The sequence below is a fragment of the Dipodomys merriami genome, unplaced genomic scaffold (assembly GCF_024711535.1).
Source record: "Dipodomys merriami isolate MVZ:Mamm:240054 unplaced genomic scaffold, mDipMer1.0.p SCAF_12, whole genome shotgun sequence".
In the NCBI taxonomy this organism is placed as follows: Eukaryota; Metazoa; Chordata; class Mammalia; order Rodentia; family Heteromyidae; genus Dipodomys; species Dipodomys merriami.
The window spans coordinates 1,152,889-1,172,626 of record NW_027202493.1 but is presented as its reverse complement, the minus strand read 5'-3'; the positions used below and the strand labels follow the sequence as shown (position 1 = coordinate 1,172,626).

The 19,738-nt window shown below is 39.7% G+C and overlaps 1 protein-coding gene across 6 annotated transcripts in view; it reads left to right on the top strand.

The window, feature by feature from the left end:
* The window catches only part of Chrnb3 (cholinergic receptor nicotinic beta 3 subunit), a 36,804-nt gene that overhangs the window by 6,095 nt on the left and 10,971 nt on the right, over positions 1-19,738 (top strand). For all 6 annotated transcript variants that reach the window (XM_070016062.1, XM_070016061.1, XM_070016060.1 and 3 more), the window contains exons 5-6: positions 12,095-12,246; positions 13,166-13,210. In XM_070016062.1, the coding sequence (XP_069872163.1) occupies positions 12,095-12,246; positions 13,166-13,210 (197 nt within the window). The remainder of the gene's footprint in view (positions 1-12,094; positions 12,247-13,165; positions 13,211-19,738) is intronic.

Here is a 19,738-nt window from a genome sequence, read left to right as displayed (position 1 = left end):
TGCTGAAGTGATGGTATAATCCTTGTCAAAGATGAAGGGCTGTTAATTCCTTTTAGTCTGGCTCCTGGTTCCCTTCGCAATTTTGCTTTGTATTTTTCCCCTCCCTGCTTCTCAGCTCTGACAACACTGAACATCTTCTAGCCTGTGTTTCTCTTTCCTCATCTTGAGGCATGTTGCTTCCCTTATAAGGATACATCCTTATTCTCCCAGCCTCCCCTAACTCCTGGCCAGCCAAGTACTCATGTTCTATTCTTAAAAGCTAGGCTCAAAGAAAAAAAACATAGCTAATTTAGGTCTCTATTTCAGACTCATGTGTTTTCTTCATACTTATTTTTGGATTAAAAAATAAACTTACTATATAACCTGAGGGTAGGGATGGGAGGGAGAAAATGGGGGAGAATGAAGGAAAAGGTGACATTGACCAAGAAACACTGCTCAAAACCTGGCTTATGGAATTGTACTCCTTTTGTACAACTACTTAATAATAAAAATAAACAAATTAACTTATTTGCATGGGAAAAAGAGTTTGAGCATGTAATTTTAGATGTATATGTTTCTCAACAACCCATGACAGGAAGCATGGGACCCTGTACTGAATCTCTCATAGTGAATTTGTGTAGATCCATTGGATTCTGTTTGTACTTACAACATGTGTCACCATTTCTTAAGTTCTTGAGCCTTACAACTCATTGTAAAGATCTTTTAATTGCACAGTTACTTTTATAACAAGGGAAAAATCTCACTTTTGTGGTTCTGGTTTTAGTTTAAAAATGAATAATTGTGTTATGACCATGTGATGTCTCTTGCAATGTTGATTTACATTTTGAGTGTTTGTGTCTGTTTCCAGAAAGCAGGAATGATATCTTATCCCTGCCATCAACACTCTATACGATCACATCATTCAGGAAGTAATTATTGAGCATCTACTGTACCATGGGATTGCTCTGGGGTGGGTAAATGCAAGAGCATTCAAATAAGCCCTCAGGCTAACAATATGCCTGTGTTACTTCACTTTGTAAACTAGATCTGGAAGTTGACTAAAAAGCTTGCATAGTTGTGATATGAATTTTGGACAAGGTGCTGAAAATGGAGGCAGGACCAAAACATAGCAAGTGGTTACAAAATAAAAAATGTGTATCTCTCAGTCATACTTATTGGGCTTTAAATTTATTTCTTTTCTATTCTGTCTAAATATAAGCAATGAAATTATCTTTAATAAAATTATAAATTATTATGGGAAGATTCATGCACTGTCTTATCAGTTATTTATATATTTTTTGTTGTTGTTGTTGGTTGTGGGCATGAACTCTGGGTCTGGGCACTGTCCCTCAGCTCTTCAGTTCAAGGCGAGCACTCTACCACTTCAGCCACAGTGCCACTTCTGGCTTTTTCTGCTTATGTGGTGTTGAGGAATCAAACCCAGGGCCTCATGCATGCAAGGCAAGCGCTCTACCACTGAGCCACCTTCCCAGCCCTCAGTTATTTATATCTTAATGTGAGTCTATCAAATTTTTGCTGAAAGTGGGTATTAAATAGGAGCAACAAGAAGCAGGACCCTAACAGCCTGAAAAAAAGAAAGTGGATCAAGAATAAAGACAACCAAACACCAGTGACTCACGCCTATAACACTAGCTACTCAGGAGGCTGAGATCTGAGGATCATGATTTGAAGCCAGCCAAGGCAGGAAAGTCTGTAAGATTCTTATCACCAATTAACTAGCACAAAGCTGGAATTGGAGCTATGGCTCAAGTAGTAGTGCATCAACCTTGAGGAAAAAAAACTAAGAGACAGCACCCAGGCCTCAAGTTCAACCCCTCCAAAAGAAGAATCGGAAGGTCAAGTCTAGGGTACCAAAGGAAAATTTCCTTATCTCACATCCTTCATGATTCCACTGGCTGGATTTAAGAGAACATTCATCTCTTCACAGAACATAGTCCTCGCTAATCCCTCCACCTGGATCTTCTCTCTTGGGAAAAGGGCAGACTTGAGTGAAGGGCTATTCCCAGTGAATGGCACATCTTAAACTTTGCTTTTTTGTATATTGCCAGGTACATATCTCTTTATTTATTTTATACCAGTACTGGGAGTTGAACTTAAAGTCTTAGGTGATTTTTTTTTTTTGCTCAATGCTGGTATTCTACTACTTGAGCCACACAGCTCAACTTCTGGCTTTGGGTGGTTAATTGGAGATATGAGTCTCATAAATTTTCCTGCCAGGATGACTTTGAACCTTAATCCGAAGATCTCAGCTTCCTGTGTATCTAGGATTACAGGCATAAACTACCAGTTCCTGGCTTTGGTACAGATTTTTTAATTCCAGCACTTGGGAGGCTGAAGCAGGAGTTTTGAGAGTTTGAGGTCAGCTACAGAGTAATACATTGTCACAAATAAAATGTGTGTGTGCATGCGTGCATGTATGCATATGCATGTGCGTGCATGCATGCGTGTGTGTGTGTGTGTGAGAGAGAGAGAGAGAGAGAGAGAGAGAGAGAGAGAGAGGGAGAGAGAGAGTACATAGGAGAGAGAAACAATGAGAGAGAGCATGAGAAAGAAAGAATGAGAGAACAAAAATCAAGCAACGGTTCTTCCCAGGCCATACTTGACCCTGGGAGCCCACTGGGAGAGATTAAATGCCTTGCTTAATTAAGATCATGCAACTTGGAATCTGAGCCAGTATTTATACCTCTGATCAGGGCCTCTCGATGTTAAGCAATTATTTGTTGGATTCTTGTTCTGACAACTGTTGAGGTAACAAGGAACGACATTCTGGGCCAATAGTGTGTTCTGGAGTATTTTCTCACTTTAGCTGTCATTGCAGGAAATAAGTAGTTCTGGCTGGGCATACCCATCTTGTCTCCCAATCACTAGCTAGTACTCTCTGGCCTGCTCTGTTTCTCCCTGTTTTTGTCTTCTGCCTATGGAATTGTCTGTCTGTCCCTGCTCCCCAGCAAAAAAAAAAAAAAAAAAATTGACCAACAAAAAAATGAGACAGTGATTAAACAGGGAGGAAGAGGAGGTGTAAACAGGGAACAAGGATTAGGGCAGCAACAAAATTCTGGTTTTACCAAAAGTATTGGTGGACAATCTCTGTTCGGCAGAAAACACTGAAGATACTGCACTGGTCTAAGTGCAGGCTTTAAGGGGATGGGTTGAAAGCAAGAAAATGTGGAGTTGCCCTAGCTTAACTTGAAACAGAAACACTCTCTTCCTATAAAGCTTTGTCAAGGTAAGTTGCTGGAGCTCCTCTCCTTAGAGGCCCATAGGCAGAGCCACAGTGAAGGAAGATTTTAGTGGGATTCCAAAACAGTGATAAGTATCCTCTTAGAGCAAACAAATAGTATTTGTGACTTGAATTTAGAATACTTTTCTTCCAGGTAGTAGATTATGTCAAGCAACACTGAAAGGTTAGCTTTCTATAACTATACAAAATACCTGAAGTTTTGGAGTTTCCAGTCCATAATTGATTTGCCCTGTTGTTTTGGGCTTAGATCTGTGTCAAACGAGCATTTTCCTGCCAGGTGCCAGTGGCTTACACCTGTAATTCTAGCTACTCTGGAGGCTGAGATCTGAGGATCACAGTTCAAAGCCAGCCCATGCAGGAAAGCCTGTGAAACTCTTATCTGGAATAAACCACTAGAAAACCAGAAGTGGCACTGTGGCTCAAGCAGCAGAGCACTAGCCTTGAGCTGAAGAGCTGAGGGACAGCACCCAGGCCCAGAGTTCAAGTCCCATGACTGACGAGAGAGAGAGAGAGAGAGAGAGAGAGAGAGAGAGACAGACAGACAGACAGACAGACAGACAGACAGACAGACAGACAGACAGACAGACAGAAACAGAGAGAGACAGACAGAGAGACAGAGACAGAGAGAGACAGACAGAGAGACAGAGACAGAGAGAGACAGACAGAGAGACAGAGACAGAGACAGAGAGACAGAGACAGAGAGAGACAGAGAGACACAGAGACACAGAGATATAGACAGAGACACAGACAGACAGACACAGACAGACAGACAGAGAAACACGCACACTTTCCTGGCCACAGTGCACAGCGGAATGAAAGTGCTTACAATTGAGCCAGGAAGCAAAAGGAAGAGGAAGGGCCAGGATACCACAATCCCATTTTTTAAAATTTTTATTTTATTGTAAAGATGTTGTACAGAGGAGTTATAGTTACATGAGTAAGGCAATGAGTACGTTTCTTATTGAGCATTGTTACCCCTTCCCTTGTTATTCTCCCAATATCCCTTCCCTCCCCCACCTCCCTCACTCCTCCCCCCACAAGTTGTAAAGTTCATTTCCAATATACTGTATTGTGGGTATCATTGTTGCAATAGGTCATCCTGTATCCTTGTTTCAGCATTTTGTTATTCCCCTTCCCCTCCCTAAATTAGACAAAGGTATATACAAGATGCAGGGTACCAAAATCAAGTACAGTGACAACAGGGGATATTCTACAGGGGGAAGAACAAAGAAACAAAAAACATCACATAATACATTAAAAACAACAAAAAGAAAGACAAAGAGGTATTCATATCTTTGGGTTCATTTCACTTAGCATCATCTGATATGGTCATATGTACATAGCTTTTGAGCTTTTCTGCTCATCCGATAGAATTGTCCTAGACATATACTAATTATTGCAAATGAGGGAAACCATGGGACCTATATTTCTTTGGGTCTGGCTTACTTCAGTTAATATGATTTTTTTCCAAGTCTTTCCATTTCCTAACAAATGAGGTGGTGTCATTCTTTCTGATGGAGGCATAGAATTCCACTATATGTGTGTATGTGTGTGTGTGTGTATATATATATATATGTGTGTGTGTGTGTGTGTATATATATATATATATATATATATATATATATATATATATATCACATTTCCTTGATCCATTTATCTACTGAGGAGCATCTGGATTTAGCACTCTGGAAAAGAAGTATGGAGGTTCCACAAAAGACTACACCTAGAGCTCCTCTATGACCCAGAAATCCCACTTCTGGGCATTTACCCAAATGACCACAAACAAGGCCATACTAAAGCTACCAGCTACCAGCATAACTATGTTTATCACAGCATTATGCACCATAGTTAACATATGGAACCACAATCCCTTTTAAGGCCACATTGCTAATGACCTTTCACAAGGCTTTCACATCTTTTGTGTGTATGTTGGAGCGTTACTGGGCTTGAGCTCCAGGCTTCATGCACTTGTTAAACTTTTTGCTAAAGACTGGCCATATACCACTTGAGCTATACCTCCACTTTCTGGTTAATTGGAGGTAAGAGCCTTTCAGATTTGTCTGACTGGGCTGTCTCAGAATCAGATCCTCAGACCTCAGTCTCCTGAGTAGCTAGGATTACAGGCATGAGAAAGAAGGCTCTTAAGCCTTCCACCATGTCCTAATAGCACTACCCTGGGGACCAGACCTTTGACACATGGGTTTTTAGGGGACACTTATGATCCAAACTATAACAGACTCTAAAGCACTTTTGAAAATACTAACAACCAAACAGAAATATTAATGAATATATGAAATTAGAATTAACTTGGAATAAGTTGTATATGGTAATGAGATCATGCTGAAGATAGCATTCATTTGCCCCCATAAATCCTCAAAGAATTATGGGCTGTGGGGGAGATCTAACAGAGCAGTCAGAAGATTTCACCTGCCACTCATTAGCTAGGTGATTTCTCACAGGCAATCACTTCCTCTCCCAATACTACATTATCTTCACCTTAAAATGAGGTGTGATGTCCTCTCTTCCTGGCTCTGGCTTTTGTATCAGTTCACTTTATCTTTCCCTGATGATGAATTTATGAATCTAAGCTTTCTCAGCTGGACTCACTCATCTTCCAATGGCAGCTTCCCAACTTGTTAATGGGTCACAGGAATATATTTTATAACTTCAGTCTCGTCAAAATAATTTAAAACCATAAGTCAATTTGTGGGGAAAAAAGCCTTTGCCTTTCTTCATGTTCTCTTTCTCTCTTTTCAAAGAAAGACAGACTATTAACGTGTATAGGTCTATTCTAGCTTCTATACTGGAAAGATTCAGAAAATTCAAAAGCTTTAGATTTTTCTTTTCTTTAAGGTTTCTTAAAGATTTAATATTTCTCTTAGTTCAGTCTGCTACAACAGAATAACAGACTGGGTAACTTAAATAGTGGACATTCATTTTTTTAAATTATTAGCATAGAGGAGTTGTACAGTAGATTTCATTGAAATATTTATTGTATGCATATAATGTACTTTGATCAAATTCACTCATCTGTATCACTTTCTCTTAATATCTCTTCCTCCTTTCTGCTCCTTTTAAACACTTTCTGGAAGGATTTATTATGCTATTTTTATCCTATACATACACAATATACATCTATAATCAACTCTAACACCCTCTCCTCTCTTTTTCCCCCAATCCCCCACCCAATAGCCCCATTTTACAATTATTTTGTGTGTTACTTTACTTAGATTTAAGTTCCACACATGAGTGAAAATATGCAGTGTCTGTCTTTCTGAACTTAGTCTTATCTGATTTAACATGATAATTTGTAGTTCTATCCATTTTTCTGAAAAAATATAATTTCATTCCCATTTATAACTGAATAATACTCTACTGTATACATGTACCACATTTTCTTTATGTAACAATCAGTTGTTGGGCACTAAGTTATTTCTATATTTTGGCCAGTAAATAGTGTTGGGTAAAACATGAGTGCGCAAGTATTTCTCCTACCTGTTGATTTACATACCTTTGGATACATGTACAAACATGACATAGCTGGATCATATGATAGTTCTATTTTTCATTTCTTAAGAAATCTCCAATCAGATTTTCATAGTGATTGGACTAATTTACATTCCCACAATGGTGTATTACTATTTTTTTTCCTGTATTCTTCCCACTCTTTAATGTTTTTTTTTCTTGATGTTCTGACTGTGAGATGGAATCTCAGTGTCATTTTGATTTGCATTTTTTATGGCTAAAAATGATGAATATTTATTTATGTATTTATCAGTCATGTATAGTTATTCTTTTGAGAACCATTTGTTGAGGTTGATCATTCACTTATTAATTAGATTATTTACTCGTTCTGGTGTTTCTTTTAAGCTTTTTAAATATTCTGGATAGCAATCCTTGTTTGATTAATGGTTTGCAGAGATTTTCTCCCATTCTGTGGGTTAGCTCTTTTTTGGGGGAGGGGGGTCCGGTCGTGGGGCCTGAACTCTGGGCCTGGGCGCTGTCCCTCAGCTCCTCAGCTCTTCAGCTCAAGGCTAGCACTCTACCACTTGAGTCACAGTGCCACTTCCGGCTTTTTTCTTTTTGCTTATGTGGTGCTGAGGAATGGAACCCAGGGCCTCAGGCATGCAAGGCAAGCGCTCTACCAGTGAGCCACCTTCCCAGCCCCTGTGGGTTAGCTCTTGATTCTGGAAATTGTTTCTTTTGTTGTACAGAAGCCTATTGATTTGATATAATCCCATTTGTCAATTCTTACTCTTATTTGACCAACTATTGGACTCTTATTCAGGAAGTCATTGTCTATGCCTATATCTTTCAGTGCTTTCCCTGTGCTTCATGTAATAGTTTCACTGATTCAGATCTTGCATTAAGGTCTCTGATCCACTTTGGAATTAATTGTAGTACAAAATGAGAAATAGGGATTTAGTTTCAATTTTCTACAAGTGATAATCTCGTTTTCCCAGCATCATTCATTGGGGACTATCTTTCCTTTAATGTAGGTTTTTGGCCCCTTTGTCAAAAATCAGATGGCTATAGTTATGTGGATTTATTCTGAATTCATCTAGTCTATTCCATTTATCTACCAGTCTGGTTTTGTGTCAGTGCCATTCACATAAACTCTCTTGTCAGTTATAGCTTCTGGTGAAGGCTCTTCCTGGCAAGTAGATAGTTTCCTTCCTGCTAGGTCCTCACATGGTTTTTCCTTTGTATCTCTTCTATAGAGGCCCTGTCTCCATGCAAAAGTCAGGGGGTCAGAGTTTTGATACATGATTTGGGGAATACAAACATTCAGTCTCTACATGTTTCTGACATACATCACATGGAAAAAGTGTACTCAAACCTCATTGAAATGGACTAGAATATACACAGGTCCCTGAAGAGCATAGCCACTCATTTTCCTTGGATCCTGGGGAAGAACAGAACACAGATATCCTTACTAAGGAGAGGAGGTGTGTGGTTGCAAATGCTGGGGATGTTAAAGTCATAATTTTAGATTTTCTTCCCCAAAATGTGACTCCACCTCCCTTTAAGATGACTGTACAAGTTCATGATTGTCTTCAGGAAACTGCTTGTGTGTCCAAAATGCTCATGCTGAGGTTGTCTTAACTAAGAAACTTGAGAGGAAGGGGGAGAGAGAGAGAAAGAGAAAGAAAGAGGGAGGGAGGGGAAGAATGGAAAGGAGAAGAGAGGAGAGGAGAGGTAGAGGAGAGGAGAGGAGAGGAGAGGAGGAGCATGCATGCATACTGGTCCTGACATTATCCAAGTTACTTGTAGTTTTTGACATTCCTGAAGTGTCTATGTCTATTGTGAGAAGGTATATGAAGTAACTTGAGGTAATTGGGCTAAAATGGGACACAAGAACTTCCCAGTAAGGTCAGACTACCACCATGGTACAAAAGCTACTAGAGTGGTATGACATCAATGAGGACAGCATTCAATTCATGTAACTGTGGCTTAAATGGCTTAACCAAATAGGTGATTGTTTTTCTCATTCATAAGACATTTGGGACAGACAGAACAGGGTTCTAGTACCTTTGTATTTTGCCATCCTATGAGTGTAGCTGTAATCAAGCTTTTAGGAGCCTGGGTGACCACACCTACACATGGAACCTCAGTTCCCGGCAGGATGCAAGAAGAGGAAGGGCACATCAGATTGAGTGCATCCTCTAATACTCTTTCCTGTATAAACCCTATCCAATGGCTTCCGTTTAATTAATTAATTAATGCTTGATTGATTAATTGATTTCATCTAGGACTTGAACTCAGAGCCTGAGTGCTGTCCCTTGGCTGTTTTGCTCCAGGCTGGTGCTCTGTCATTTGAGCCACACCTCTTCTTCCTGGTTTTTTTTTTCTAGTTAATTGGAGATAAGAGTCTCACAAAATGTTCTGCCTGGGCTGGATTTGAACCATGATCCCCTGATCTCAGCCTCTTCAGTAGTACATGCATGAGCGATCAATGCCTGATTTCCATTTGTATTTTAATTGGTTACTTGACAGTTATTAGCTGTCCCTATCTATTAGGACATGGAAACTGAACATTTTAAGCAGGTATTATGCAACCCTAAATAAAATTAGCACCTGTTACACCAAGGAAAAGGGGGAAGTGACTGGGACCGGAATTAGCAACACCTGCCACTGTGCTATTAGTTTGAATGTCTTCTCCAAAAGGCTTCATGTTGGTAAACAAGTACCCAATGTGGCAGTGTTGAGGGTGCATGTCCTCATGAAGAATGAGCTAATGCCACTACTGAGGACATGGGTTTCTCGTGAAAGGGCAAGTTTGGACCCCATTTCTCTTTACCTCTTCCACTCTTTCTCCCTCTCTCTGACTCCCTTTCCTGCTCACCTTTCTATCATGAGATGAAGAAACAAAACTGCCTTATAACATGCTAGACCTTTTTTTTTTTTTTCTTTGACTTTGTAGCTTCCATAGCCACAGGCCAACAAACTTCTCTCCATTATGAATGACATAGTCTATTGTAGTCTCTCAAAGAAGCATAAAAAACAGACTAAGAGGAGATGGAAAGTTGGCTTAGTGGTAGAGTGCTTGCCTCGCATGCATGAGGCCCTTGGGTTCGATTCCTCAGCACCACATAAGCAGAAAAAGCTGGAAGTGGAGCTGTGGCTCAAGTGGAAGGGTGCTAGCTGGAGAGCTGAGAGACAGCGCCCAGACCCAGAGTTCAAGCCCCACAACCAACAAAATATACCAACAAAAAAGACTAAGACGTGTCTTTCAGATATATTCCTTACCTTTGTGGAGAGCTTCTGCCTGCTGTAAGAAAAGGCCAAGAAGGGGACAGCTGTGTCCTTCCCTTTTCTCTCATCTCCTGAGTAAAATTCAGCTGTGACCCAAACTCCTCAATTACCAAACAGCAAAACAGAGGCCACAAGGCTAATTGCATTGTTGCTCCAGGGCTTGCCCACTCACCAACCACTTCAGCATCCTTATATCCTACCCCTGTTCTGGGAGCTGGGGACATAGTATGTAAAAGACTGCACCCCTGGGTGCTGAAGCTGCCATTTAGTGCTCTGGTAGAAGTCAAAATACAAGAAAGTTCTCAGATATGTGACCTGGAATAACCTCTTTAAGGAGGACATTTGAACAAAGAGCAAAGTGAAGGCAGGACCACAAGGCTGCCTCAGGGAAGAGCCTTCCCATAACTAAGGTAACCTGGTAGGTTCTAGAAAGAGGCCTTCTCTTGGCGCGTGGGTATCAAGTTCATGTTGTTGTAGAAAGAATTTTTGAACACATCAAGTCAGGGATTAAGAAAGTTTATTAGTAAAGCAAAGCAAATATGAAAGATGGCACACACCCAGACATGGAAGTGGGCACCATTAATGACATGGAAATGGGCACCATTAATAAAAGGTGCAGTGAGTGCTCCATCATCAGTAGATTGGGAAAAGTAGATTAGGGTTTGAGTCAAATTCACTTTAAGACAAGGGATCTCACACCAGTTACATTTAATCATTCTTCCAGTCACACTATTTTATCAATTGGGCTTAGAGATTCAAGGCTGGTCTGCACATCTGTGGGATAAATGAAGCAGGTGCTCCCTTCAAAACAGATGTCCATCTTTGAGACAAATACTTTCCTTTGCAAACACATTTTTGCATACTAAGAATTCGTTTGCTCAAATGTTTTCCTCAGGTTAAGTGACTTTAAGATAACCTTGCTTAGTTTTCCTAGCATACAATAATTGTTTAGGTAAGCAGACAAGGTAAGAGGGACAGAGCTGCTCTTTTTCCATTTTATCCCCTATCTACTAAATGTTGCAGCTTAGTGAGGGAGTGAAGGCCTGAAGCAAAGAAAATAGTGGTTCTGTGCTTTTAATTAAGCAACTTATTACTAGAATGTTTGTTTCTGAATTCCCAAGAGACATGCAGATGGTCAATGATTATGTACGAGACATCCCCCACCCTAAATACCAAGTATGGTCAGCTGGATGAAAAACAAAGGCATGTATATCCCCCTGCAAAGTGTACCTGAAGCTTCTCGAAGCACTTTACCAAGAAAGGAGTGATTGGAGGTGCATAGAACTTCTCATAGAGTAGACAATAAATGGCTGCAACTGGGGCTGTGCCCCTACCCTTTCTCTTACACACAAGAAAGCATATTAAAATGCAAGCAAACGATAGGGAGAGGCATGGCCTTGCACTTGTGTTTGTCAAACTTCAGTGCTTCCACTGGTATTAATAACTAGGGCTGCCTCAAAGGAGCAGGTCAGTTGGGAGGCTGCCAGAGCAAGAGACTCTATAATCTTCCCGGGAATGGGGAGCAGGATAGAAATTCCCTGAGGCTTTCTGAGGGAAGAAGTATTTACGCACACAGGCAGAAATTCATGAAGTCATTCTAGGCTCCACACCTTTCTTAGATCTTAATGTGCTTCAAAACATCTCATCCTCTCCACCTGCACTGCCCTAATCACGCACTCCTGTGAGGCATCCTATTTGTTTCTGCTTGCTTTTTCTCACAGCAGTTAGAGTGAGCTTTTAAGAACAGAAGAGGATTATGCCATTTTCTCCAGCTGGCTTCCTATCACACGTAAGAAAACACATCCCAATAAGGTAGAAGGGATCAGGAAAAATGAGGCCTTGGAAACAGGAGCTGGGGACAAAAATGTCCACCCCAACAGAGAAAACTGCATGAGAAAGCAGAGCTGGGAGAGGTATGGATGCTGGTGTTAGCTGGTTTGTTTGTAGAGAGAAGGGCTGAACCTAGAGAGGAGTTTAGACAACTCAGAACTACCTCTGTTGAATCCGGTTGAGAAGTACAGAAGGCTCCAAATCAGGATGCCGAACCAGCTATACTGCTGCTCCCTTTAATTCTGTTTTCCCTGATAACTCTTACAGATGCTGCAGAATTTGGTTCCATAGCTGAAAGTGAAGATGCTCTCCTCAGACACTTGTTCCAAGGTTATCAGAAATGGGTTCGCCCTGTGTTAAATTCTAATGACTCCATAAAAGTTTTTTTCGGATTGAAAATATCTCAGCTTGTGGATGTGGTAAGCAACCCTTGGCACTAAGCTAAACACAACACCTGTTTGTAACTCTCAGAATTATCTTTTTGTTTCCCCTGTGTCTGATTTTCAATGTTGCAAATAAATTATGGTTGGAGAAAAATCTGCTCCAAAAAGCCAGTGAAATGACCTGAGGGAAGAGGGAAAGGTTGCCACAGTAAACTTTTGTTGTGACACTGTTACTAGGGGACTTTTGCATAGAGGGTGAATATAATGAGGAGGATGGGCCTTGTCCCTGTTTGGTGGGCAGTAGGGAAGAAGAGAGTACTTGAACAGGGCTGATTGGTGTAATCTTAGCTCTTTCCCTACAGAACAGCAGTGACAGTGCTAAGCCCAAAAGCGAACACTGCTGTCATCTTTGTGAACTTGCCCATCACAGACATTCTGTGTTCTTTTTATCTTGAGCTCATGCTTCTGTCATACTTAAATTCTTGGAAGAAATTAAGTCCCCAAATATAGTGAATCATCCTGCTGTGGTCCCCACAACACTAAAATAACCATCCCATGTAACCCAAGCCCCCTGCCCCAAGGCACATTGCCCAACTTGATGCTCAGTACCCCAGGATTCTTTCTAGAATAAGTTCTTTCTAGAAATTATCTTCAGTTCAGATATTTTCCTCTGCTTTGTACCATCAAAGAAACTTCTGCTATATGCAGTTTTATATAAATATTGCCACAATGAACTGTTACTTGTTTTAATAATTATTTTTCATTTTAAGTAAAATGTTCATAATTCCTTAGTATCACATGCCATTTAATTATTCCTAAGTTTAGGATCTTTTGAACTTCTGAATATTATCAAGGTAACCAGAGGAAATAGCCAACAAATAAGACACAACAACAAAATACCAATAATAGCTTCCAATTTTAACTTACAGTATTACTTTAATTTTAATTTTCATAGGATGAAAAGAATCAATTGATGACAACAAATGTGTGGCTCAAACAGGTAAGTGTCAGCCAGGGACTGGATCTGCCAATCCACTCACCAGAACTATTTCCTTTTTATAAATCTCCATCTAAAATATTATTGTAGAAAACACATTGGGTTTGGGTCGGGGTGGGATTTGGGACCAGTTGGAGAGAGTCTTTTTTTTTTTTAAGATAGCAAATTCTCAAACATTTATTTTGCATGTACTTGAATTCTTCACCAGGCACTGGTGGTTCATGACTATAATCCTAACTACTCAGAAAGCTGAGTAGTTTGAAGACAGTCCAGAAAAGAAACCCCATAAGACTCTTATCTCCATTTAACTACCAAAAAAGAAAACCAGACGTGGAGCTGTGGCTCAAGTGGCTGAGCATTAGCCTTGAGCGAAAAAGCTCAGGGACAGCACCCAGGCCCTGAGTTCAAGCCCTAGGACAGGCAAAAAACAACAAAACAGAACAAAATAAAAACTTATGCATTCCTTTTTTAAAATTTAATTTTTTTCTGAAATTCAAAAGGCTATATAAGGAGGCTACAGTTTAGTGTTTTTTATTCAGAGAAGTTATTTTTATTTTAGATTATGAGTGTTTGAGAGCAGTCTGCAGGCTCCCAGAGATGTATTTTTCTGCAATTTTTTGCTCTTGGGCAGAGCCCATTGGTCAGGTGAGATGGTAAGTTTCTACCAGTAAATCCTGGAGCTCAGTCCCTGAATTACTTGGAAAAGGGACTCCAAGATATAACTTTTCTCTAATGAGAGTAGGGCAATCAGATAAGGAAATCAATGATGTTAGCTTCCCCAGTCTTCTTCTCCACCCCCAGCTGTTTCCTGCAAAGAGTCAGCCCCAAAGGAGAGAATAACAAGAGCTTGCCTGTATACTCCAGAACTAGGTGAACTCCCAAACAAAATAAGGAACTGCATCTTAAACAATAGACTGTTTCCTGTTTCCTAAAACAGCTCTAGTTAGAGGACATTGTTCTGGTGATGCCAGGAAATAATCACCTTTCAAGTCCCAATCTCACATACATTATCTGGAAGGAGAAAATATTGACACTTGCTTGACAGTGGGCATCAAATTTGATTCAATTGTTTATTTTGTTTTTATTTTATTTCCAATTATGAATGTCTAGATATTGCCTAATCTGCCTGTACATTTCAAATACTCCTGGTATCTTAATATTTCAGTTGTTATATATATATACACATAACAATTCCAATTTACTTACATTGAAATAAACCATCTATTCAGGTTTTTATATGTTTTCTTGATATTTAGACTTCTCATTTGCTAATGATTTATAAGGAACAATGAATGGACAAAAGAAACAGAGAATATTCTCTAGCCTCATACAATGTCATTAATTTTATCCTACCTAAGAACTTTAATCGTATTAGAGAATTATTGTACTTTTTACTCCTTTTTCTTCCTTTAATTCTTCAATGGTAGGTATGCTGACAAGTTGTGAAACTGCTCTGCACATTATTTTGCTTGCAAATAAAAATAGGCAGGAGAGAATACCAATCTGGGAAAGGATATATAAAAATATGATTTAAATAAAATATTTTGGTATATCTATCTCATTCTGCAGTGACATCCTGTTTGTGCTGCAAGATTTGGCAGTATTTTGAATTGATAACGACCATTAAGAAGTCTTGTGTTTTAGTTTGGTATATCCTACATATATAAAAGAAGAGAAAGTCACAACCCTGCCATCAAGGAGAGGACAAAGTTATATATAATCATGCTTATAAAGTTAACAAAAACAAAAGACTTGCTTGCTGAGACTAAGCTTTTACCAAACTTTCACATGAGATGGTAGTTTCAAAACTGCAGGCCTCAGGATAGAGAAAGAGGATATTTTTCACTCATCTTGTGATTTTGAAAAACAAGAATCATTTTAGCCAAAGAGACAGGGTTAGACACAAAATGATAGAAGCCACAGATCTCTGGGACTTAGCTATAGCTTTGGTAATGACCAAACAGAGAATGAATTCTGTGGTGTGGGGGCAAGCAGGGGGCTGCACAGAGGAAGGCACCTTTGGGCTTGGTCTTAATGTTAATTATATATATATATATATATATATATATATATATATATATATATATATATATATATATATATATATACATTTAAAGACATTTTAAAGTTTTAAGAAAAAAAAGAAGCAGGAGGATTAAATGACAAAGGATGGAGGCCTAGAGTGCACCCGTGATAGAGTACTTAGGTTTGTTTAATCTTCACCCTTAAAAAAGAAAAACAAATTTATAAAATCAAAGAGAAGATTTTTTTAAAAAAGGTAAATTTGATGTTTAAACAAAGCTATCTTTGGTGTTTTTAATGACTCTTGATTCCAGAGGAATCACTAAGTTCCCCTGGCACTCTGTTGAGTGGGTCATAATCTCATTTAATTATTACAATTGATTTGTAAAATAGGTTCTGATATTATTCTTACTTTTATTGTCTTCCTGTTGAAGACTGGAGACTTGAAGTAACGTGTCCTGCAAATACATTGTCAAGGAAATCTGGCTTACACAGTTCTTATCCCTTTGCCTTTGACTAGCTGGTAATGACAGGGGTGTCGGGTTCTGATTACTGGTCTTCAAGATTTGGTTCCTTCATCTCTGGGACCTCTTATGGAACAGGCAGGCATAAAAGCATTCTTCGGATTGAATAAAGTTAGAATTCCCTTCTATTCCATTTATTCAATTCTCTTCCATTCATATCATATTATAATATTTATTAAGAGCTGACTAAGTGTCAGCACTTGCTAGATCCTATGCTAAAATACAGAAAGCCTTAACCAATGCATTAGTCATGTAAAAAATAATTACTATAACATGAAAAATGCCATAAAGAAAATATTTACAAGGTCCTGTCATGATACGAAATGATAGTGAGAATGGGGAAAAGTTACGGAAAACTCCTAAGAAGAAGAAATATTTAACTTGAGTGTTATGGTCAAACAGAAGTTCTACCAGCCAAAACTGGCAGCAAAGTTGTGAACCACATAAAAGACCTTCTTTCCCAGAATTCTCTCACCTAAGAAAACCTATTAGTAACTGTTTCCACTCATCTCAGAGTGCCTCAGCCAAAATGGTCACAATAAAACATTCATTTCCTCCTCTTTCCTTTTCCCTCCCACATCGGCCAATTTTATTTTTATGCATATCAAGAACAAAAAGACACACTTGGAACCTAAAGTATGTTCTGTTCTCTGCTAATATGCACAGAAGATATACTTGGGATTTTGTTTGCTTTTGCTTTTTGTATGTAGCGGTCCTGTCTGATCATCTGTTTCTATAATTATCTTCTGGTATATTTAGACCTTCATTTTCTATCCTCTCAACTAAAGACCTTCATAAAACAAATCTAGTGACATCCAGGGATATACCCTTAGACATAGAGCTATTTTTATTTTATTGATTTTTGTTTTGCAAACTCACTTTTCTTCCTTCTTTGTATTTCCAGAGAGTAATCACAACCCTATAAATCATAAATATATTATTAGCATTGACTAACTAAGGCTACATGAGAAAGGACTCGATGCCTTAGCACCCTCATATTTTCATCATCATGTTCAAGGTCAGGGAAAGCAGATTACAAGCACCTTGAGGGAAGTGGAAAGTGAAACCAGCCTTTTTTTTCCCCCTAAAGCCTCAATGTCATGTGAATACCCATCATGATGGTGGATGCCATATTTATTCAATAAACACTGTACAACAACTAATTGATATGCATTGGGTGATGTGGGGCTGAGTGTGAACTCCAGTAAGAAGGAATTCCCAGAGAATCAGGCTACACTGTAGCCTAAAACAGTTCACCCTGCAGAAACCAGAGCTGTCAAGTGGCTGCCAAAGCCAACATCGTAAGCTAGAGGTATTTCTGTAACAGCTGGTTTCTATTTCAGATCAACACAATGTTCAACAAACGTAATGAAGACCTGATAGAATAAACCCTTAAGCTGGTTTTTGAGGACAGAAAGAAATAAACTAGCATAGGGTAGACTGAAAGGTTGGAATAATTTTTCCAGAGGTCTATCATACTTATCCTGGAATGGTACAGTAGGCCCACCTTCGGCAGCCATTTGAATTTCCTACCTTCCCTAAAGCCTCACTCTGATCTTAACAGAGGAGATCTGTTTGAACTTCTCACTCAAGTGTATACGAATTTAACCAAAAGGTCAACTATGTAAATGTGGGAAGTGTAAGGTTCGTGAAAGGAGACCACCACATGGTTCAGGCCGAAAAGAGTTTTTTGGGGGGAGAGCAAACTGTGGGCTCACACAACATGAAGGCCTGTGGAGAGAGAAGAAAAGAGAAAAAGAGGACTGTAGGTGAGTGGGATTATAGAGAAAGGTGGGAGGTGAAACCACAGAGGATTTGGAAGTGATCTCAGAGCCTGGGGAGCCTCGCACTGTCCCTGACTGAGGCATGATTGGGGTGGTTCGGGAAGTGACTTCATTGTCTGAGGTCCTTTGCCAACTTACAGTCAGGTGATTGACAGTTAGGTGATTAGTGGTCTCAGGCAGGTAAAGAGGAAGCCGGGAGAGGGCTATTCTCCCAGGCAGACCTAACAGAAAGTTCCCTTTCATCTTTGTGGTATTCAGTCTTATATATAAAACAGAGGCCAATCCAAGCTTACAATGGTGTTAGGAAGATAAATGTGAAAGTGTGTGAATGTGACTAGTTCAATAAATGTCATTTCCTGTTGTCACCTGTATAGGTTTCTTTCACCCTTAATAGCAAATTAACACTCTTCAGCTTTAATATCTCATAGATTTGATGGAAATATGAAACATAATATAACACATTGCTGTCTTTAAAATTAAAATAAATCAACATGAATACGGCTTTAAGTTCATTTCTGAGGAGAGAGCATGGTGGTGCACATCTGTAATACCAGCTGTGCCAGAGGCACAGAAGAATCATGCTCTAGGTTGGCTCCAGAAAAAAGAGTGTGTGAGACTCTACCTGAAAAAATAAGTAGAGCAAAAAAGAGGATGGAGGTGTGACTTGAGTGGTAGAGAACCTGCTTAGCAAGAGTGAGGTTCTGAAATATTAGTACTGGATCTAACTGGCACTGTCTTGGCATCTTGATGGATGAGGGACTTTCCAAAATCTCTTAGAGGTGAAATCCCACCCCACCCCCAGGTGATAGGTAAGCCTGAGTTCCAAGAAGCAGGAGCAGAGACTTGGACAATAGGTTCCCAGACCTGCCAGACTTGTACTGTAATATCTGAGTTGCTATTAATAAAGGGCAAAAACCTCTTGGTAAAGAAAAACTCCAGATAAAGGCTGACAACTGGTCAGCCTTTGCTTCTCCATCCTTGCTAAAAAGCAAAAGAACATCTCTCCTTCAATCAAGTTTATCAAGCTGGCAGCTTTGCAGAAGGCTACTGACAACCTTGAGGTTTATTACCAGCTGCACTGGTGTCAATAGCTTTGATAGTATTGGTCATGCTGACCAAGTCAAGATTATGTTTTGCCTATGCTCCTGTGACTCAAGGCTATGTTTTCCTGTGTTTTGCTTCTGTAACCTTGCTTGCTTGCCTCAGTAACAGGGCCTTAAGACCACCAATTAAAGACCACCATCAAGTGGTCTTACTATGGGCAGCCTATTGCAAATTATTATGTATGATATTTACCATAAAGAAGAAATGAATTTGAAGGTCATATAACTATAACCAATGAAAATGTGCCAAACCTGCCTTGCATGGCTCGTCTATGTAACTCTATGTAACCTACCCCTTAAAAACCCCAGCTTGAGGACTGCTCAGGGTTGTAATCACAGCTCCTAAGTCTGTGCTGTATCCCTGGATGGTCAGCTAGCCACTTCCCCAATAAATTCATCTTTTTACATGAGGCTGTCTCTGTGTGGTGGACTGTAGTGGGATGTAAAATCCCCACCAGGAGGAATATGGAATCCCCTCCCCTGGACCTCATAAAAGTATCACCAACTCCAAGACTCTTTGAGCTCTGGAGCCTCCAATGACCCTGCCCCCTGACAGTAACCCTAGTTAGGCACCAGTGCCTCAGCTGCCATTGTGCCATGCTTTATATCTCCTGACTCTTCTCAGGTTACCATGGCATCCCTCTTTAATTCTCCATTAGAGGTGATCTGGTTTGTTGAGATTGTTTTTCTGCTCTTTCTTTACTACCCTTGTGACTCAGTTTCCTATCAGTATTAAATGTATTCGTGGCTGCAAGGTTTTTGGGGACATGTGTCTCCTCTCAGTCACTGGGCTTTCTAATAAAGACTCCCAATTCAGCTTCTCAAAATGTGGCTTCTTTGTATCTCACAATTGAATTCCTGTACCACAGTTCTTGTTCTAAGTTCCAAACCTAGTACTGGAGGAAGAAAAAAAGGAAAAAAAGGAAGAGAGAGGGGGGAGGGAGGGAGGGAAAGAGGGAGAGAGGGAGGAAGGAAAGAAAGAAGGAAGGAAGGAAGGAAATAAAGAAGGAAGGAAGGAAGGAAGGAAGGGAAGAAAAATTCTCATCTGACATAGTAATATAACTGACCATCTCAAGGAGTCTCAAAGGCTCAAATCAA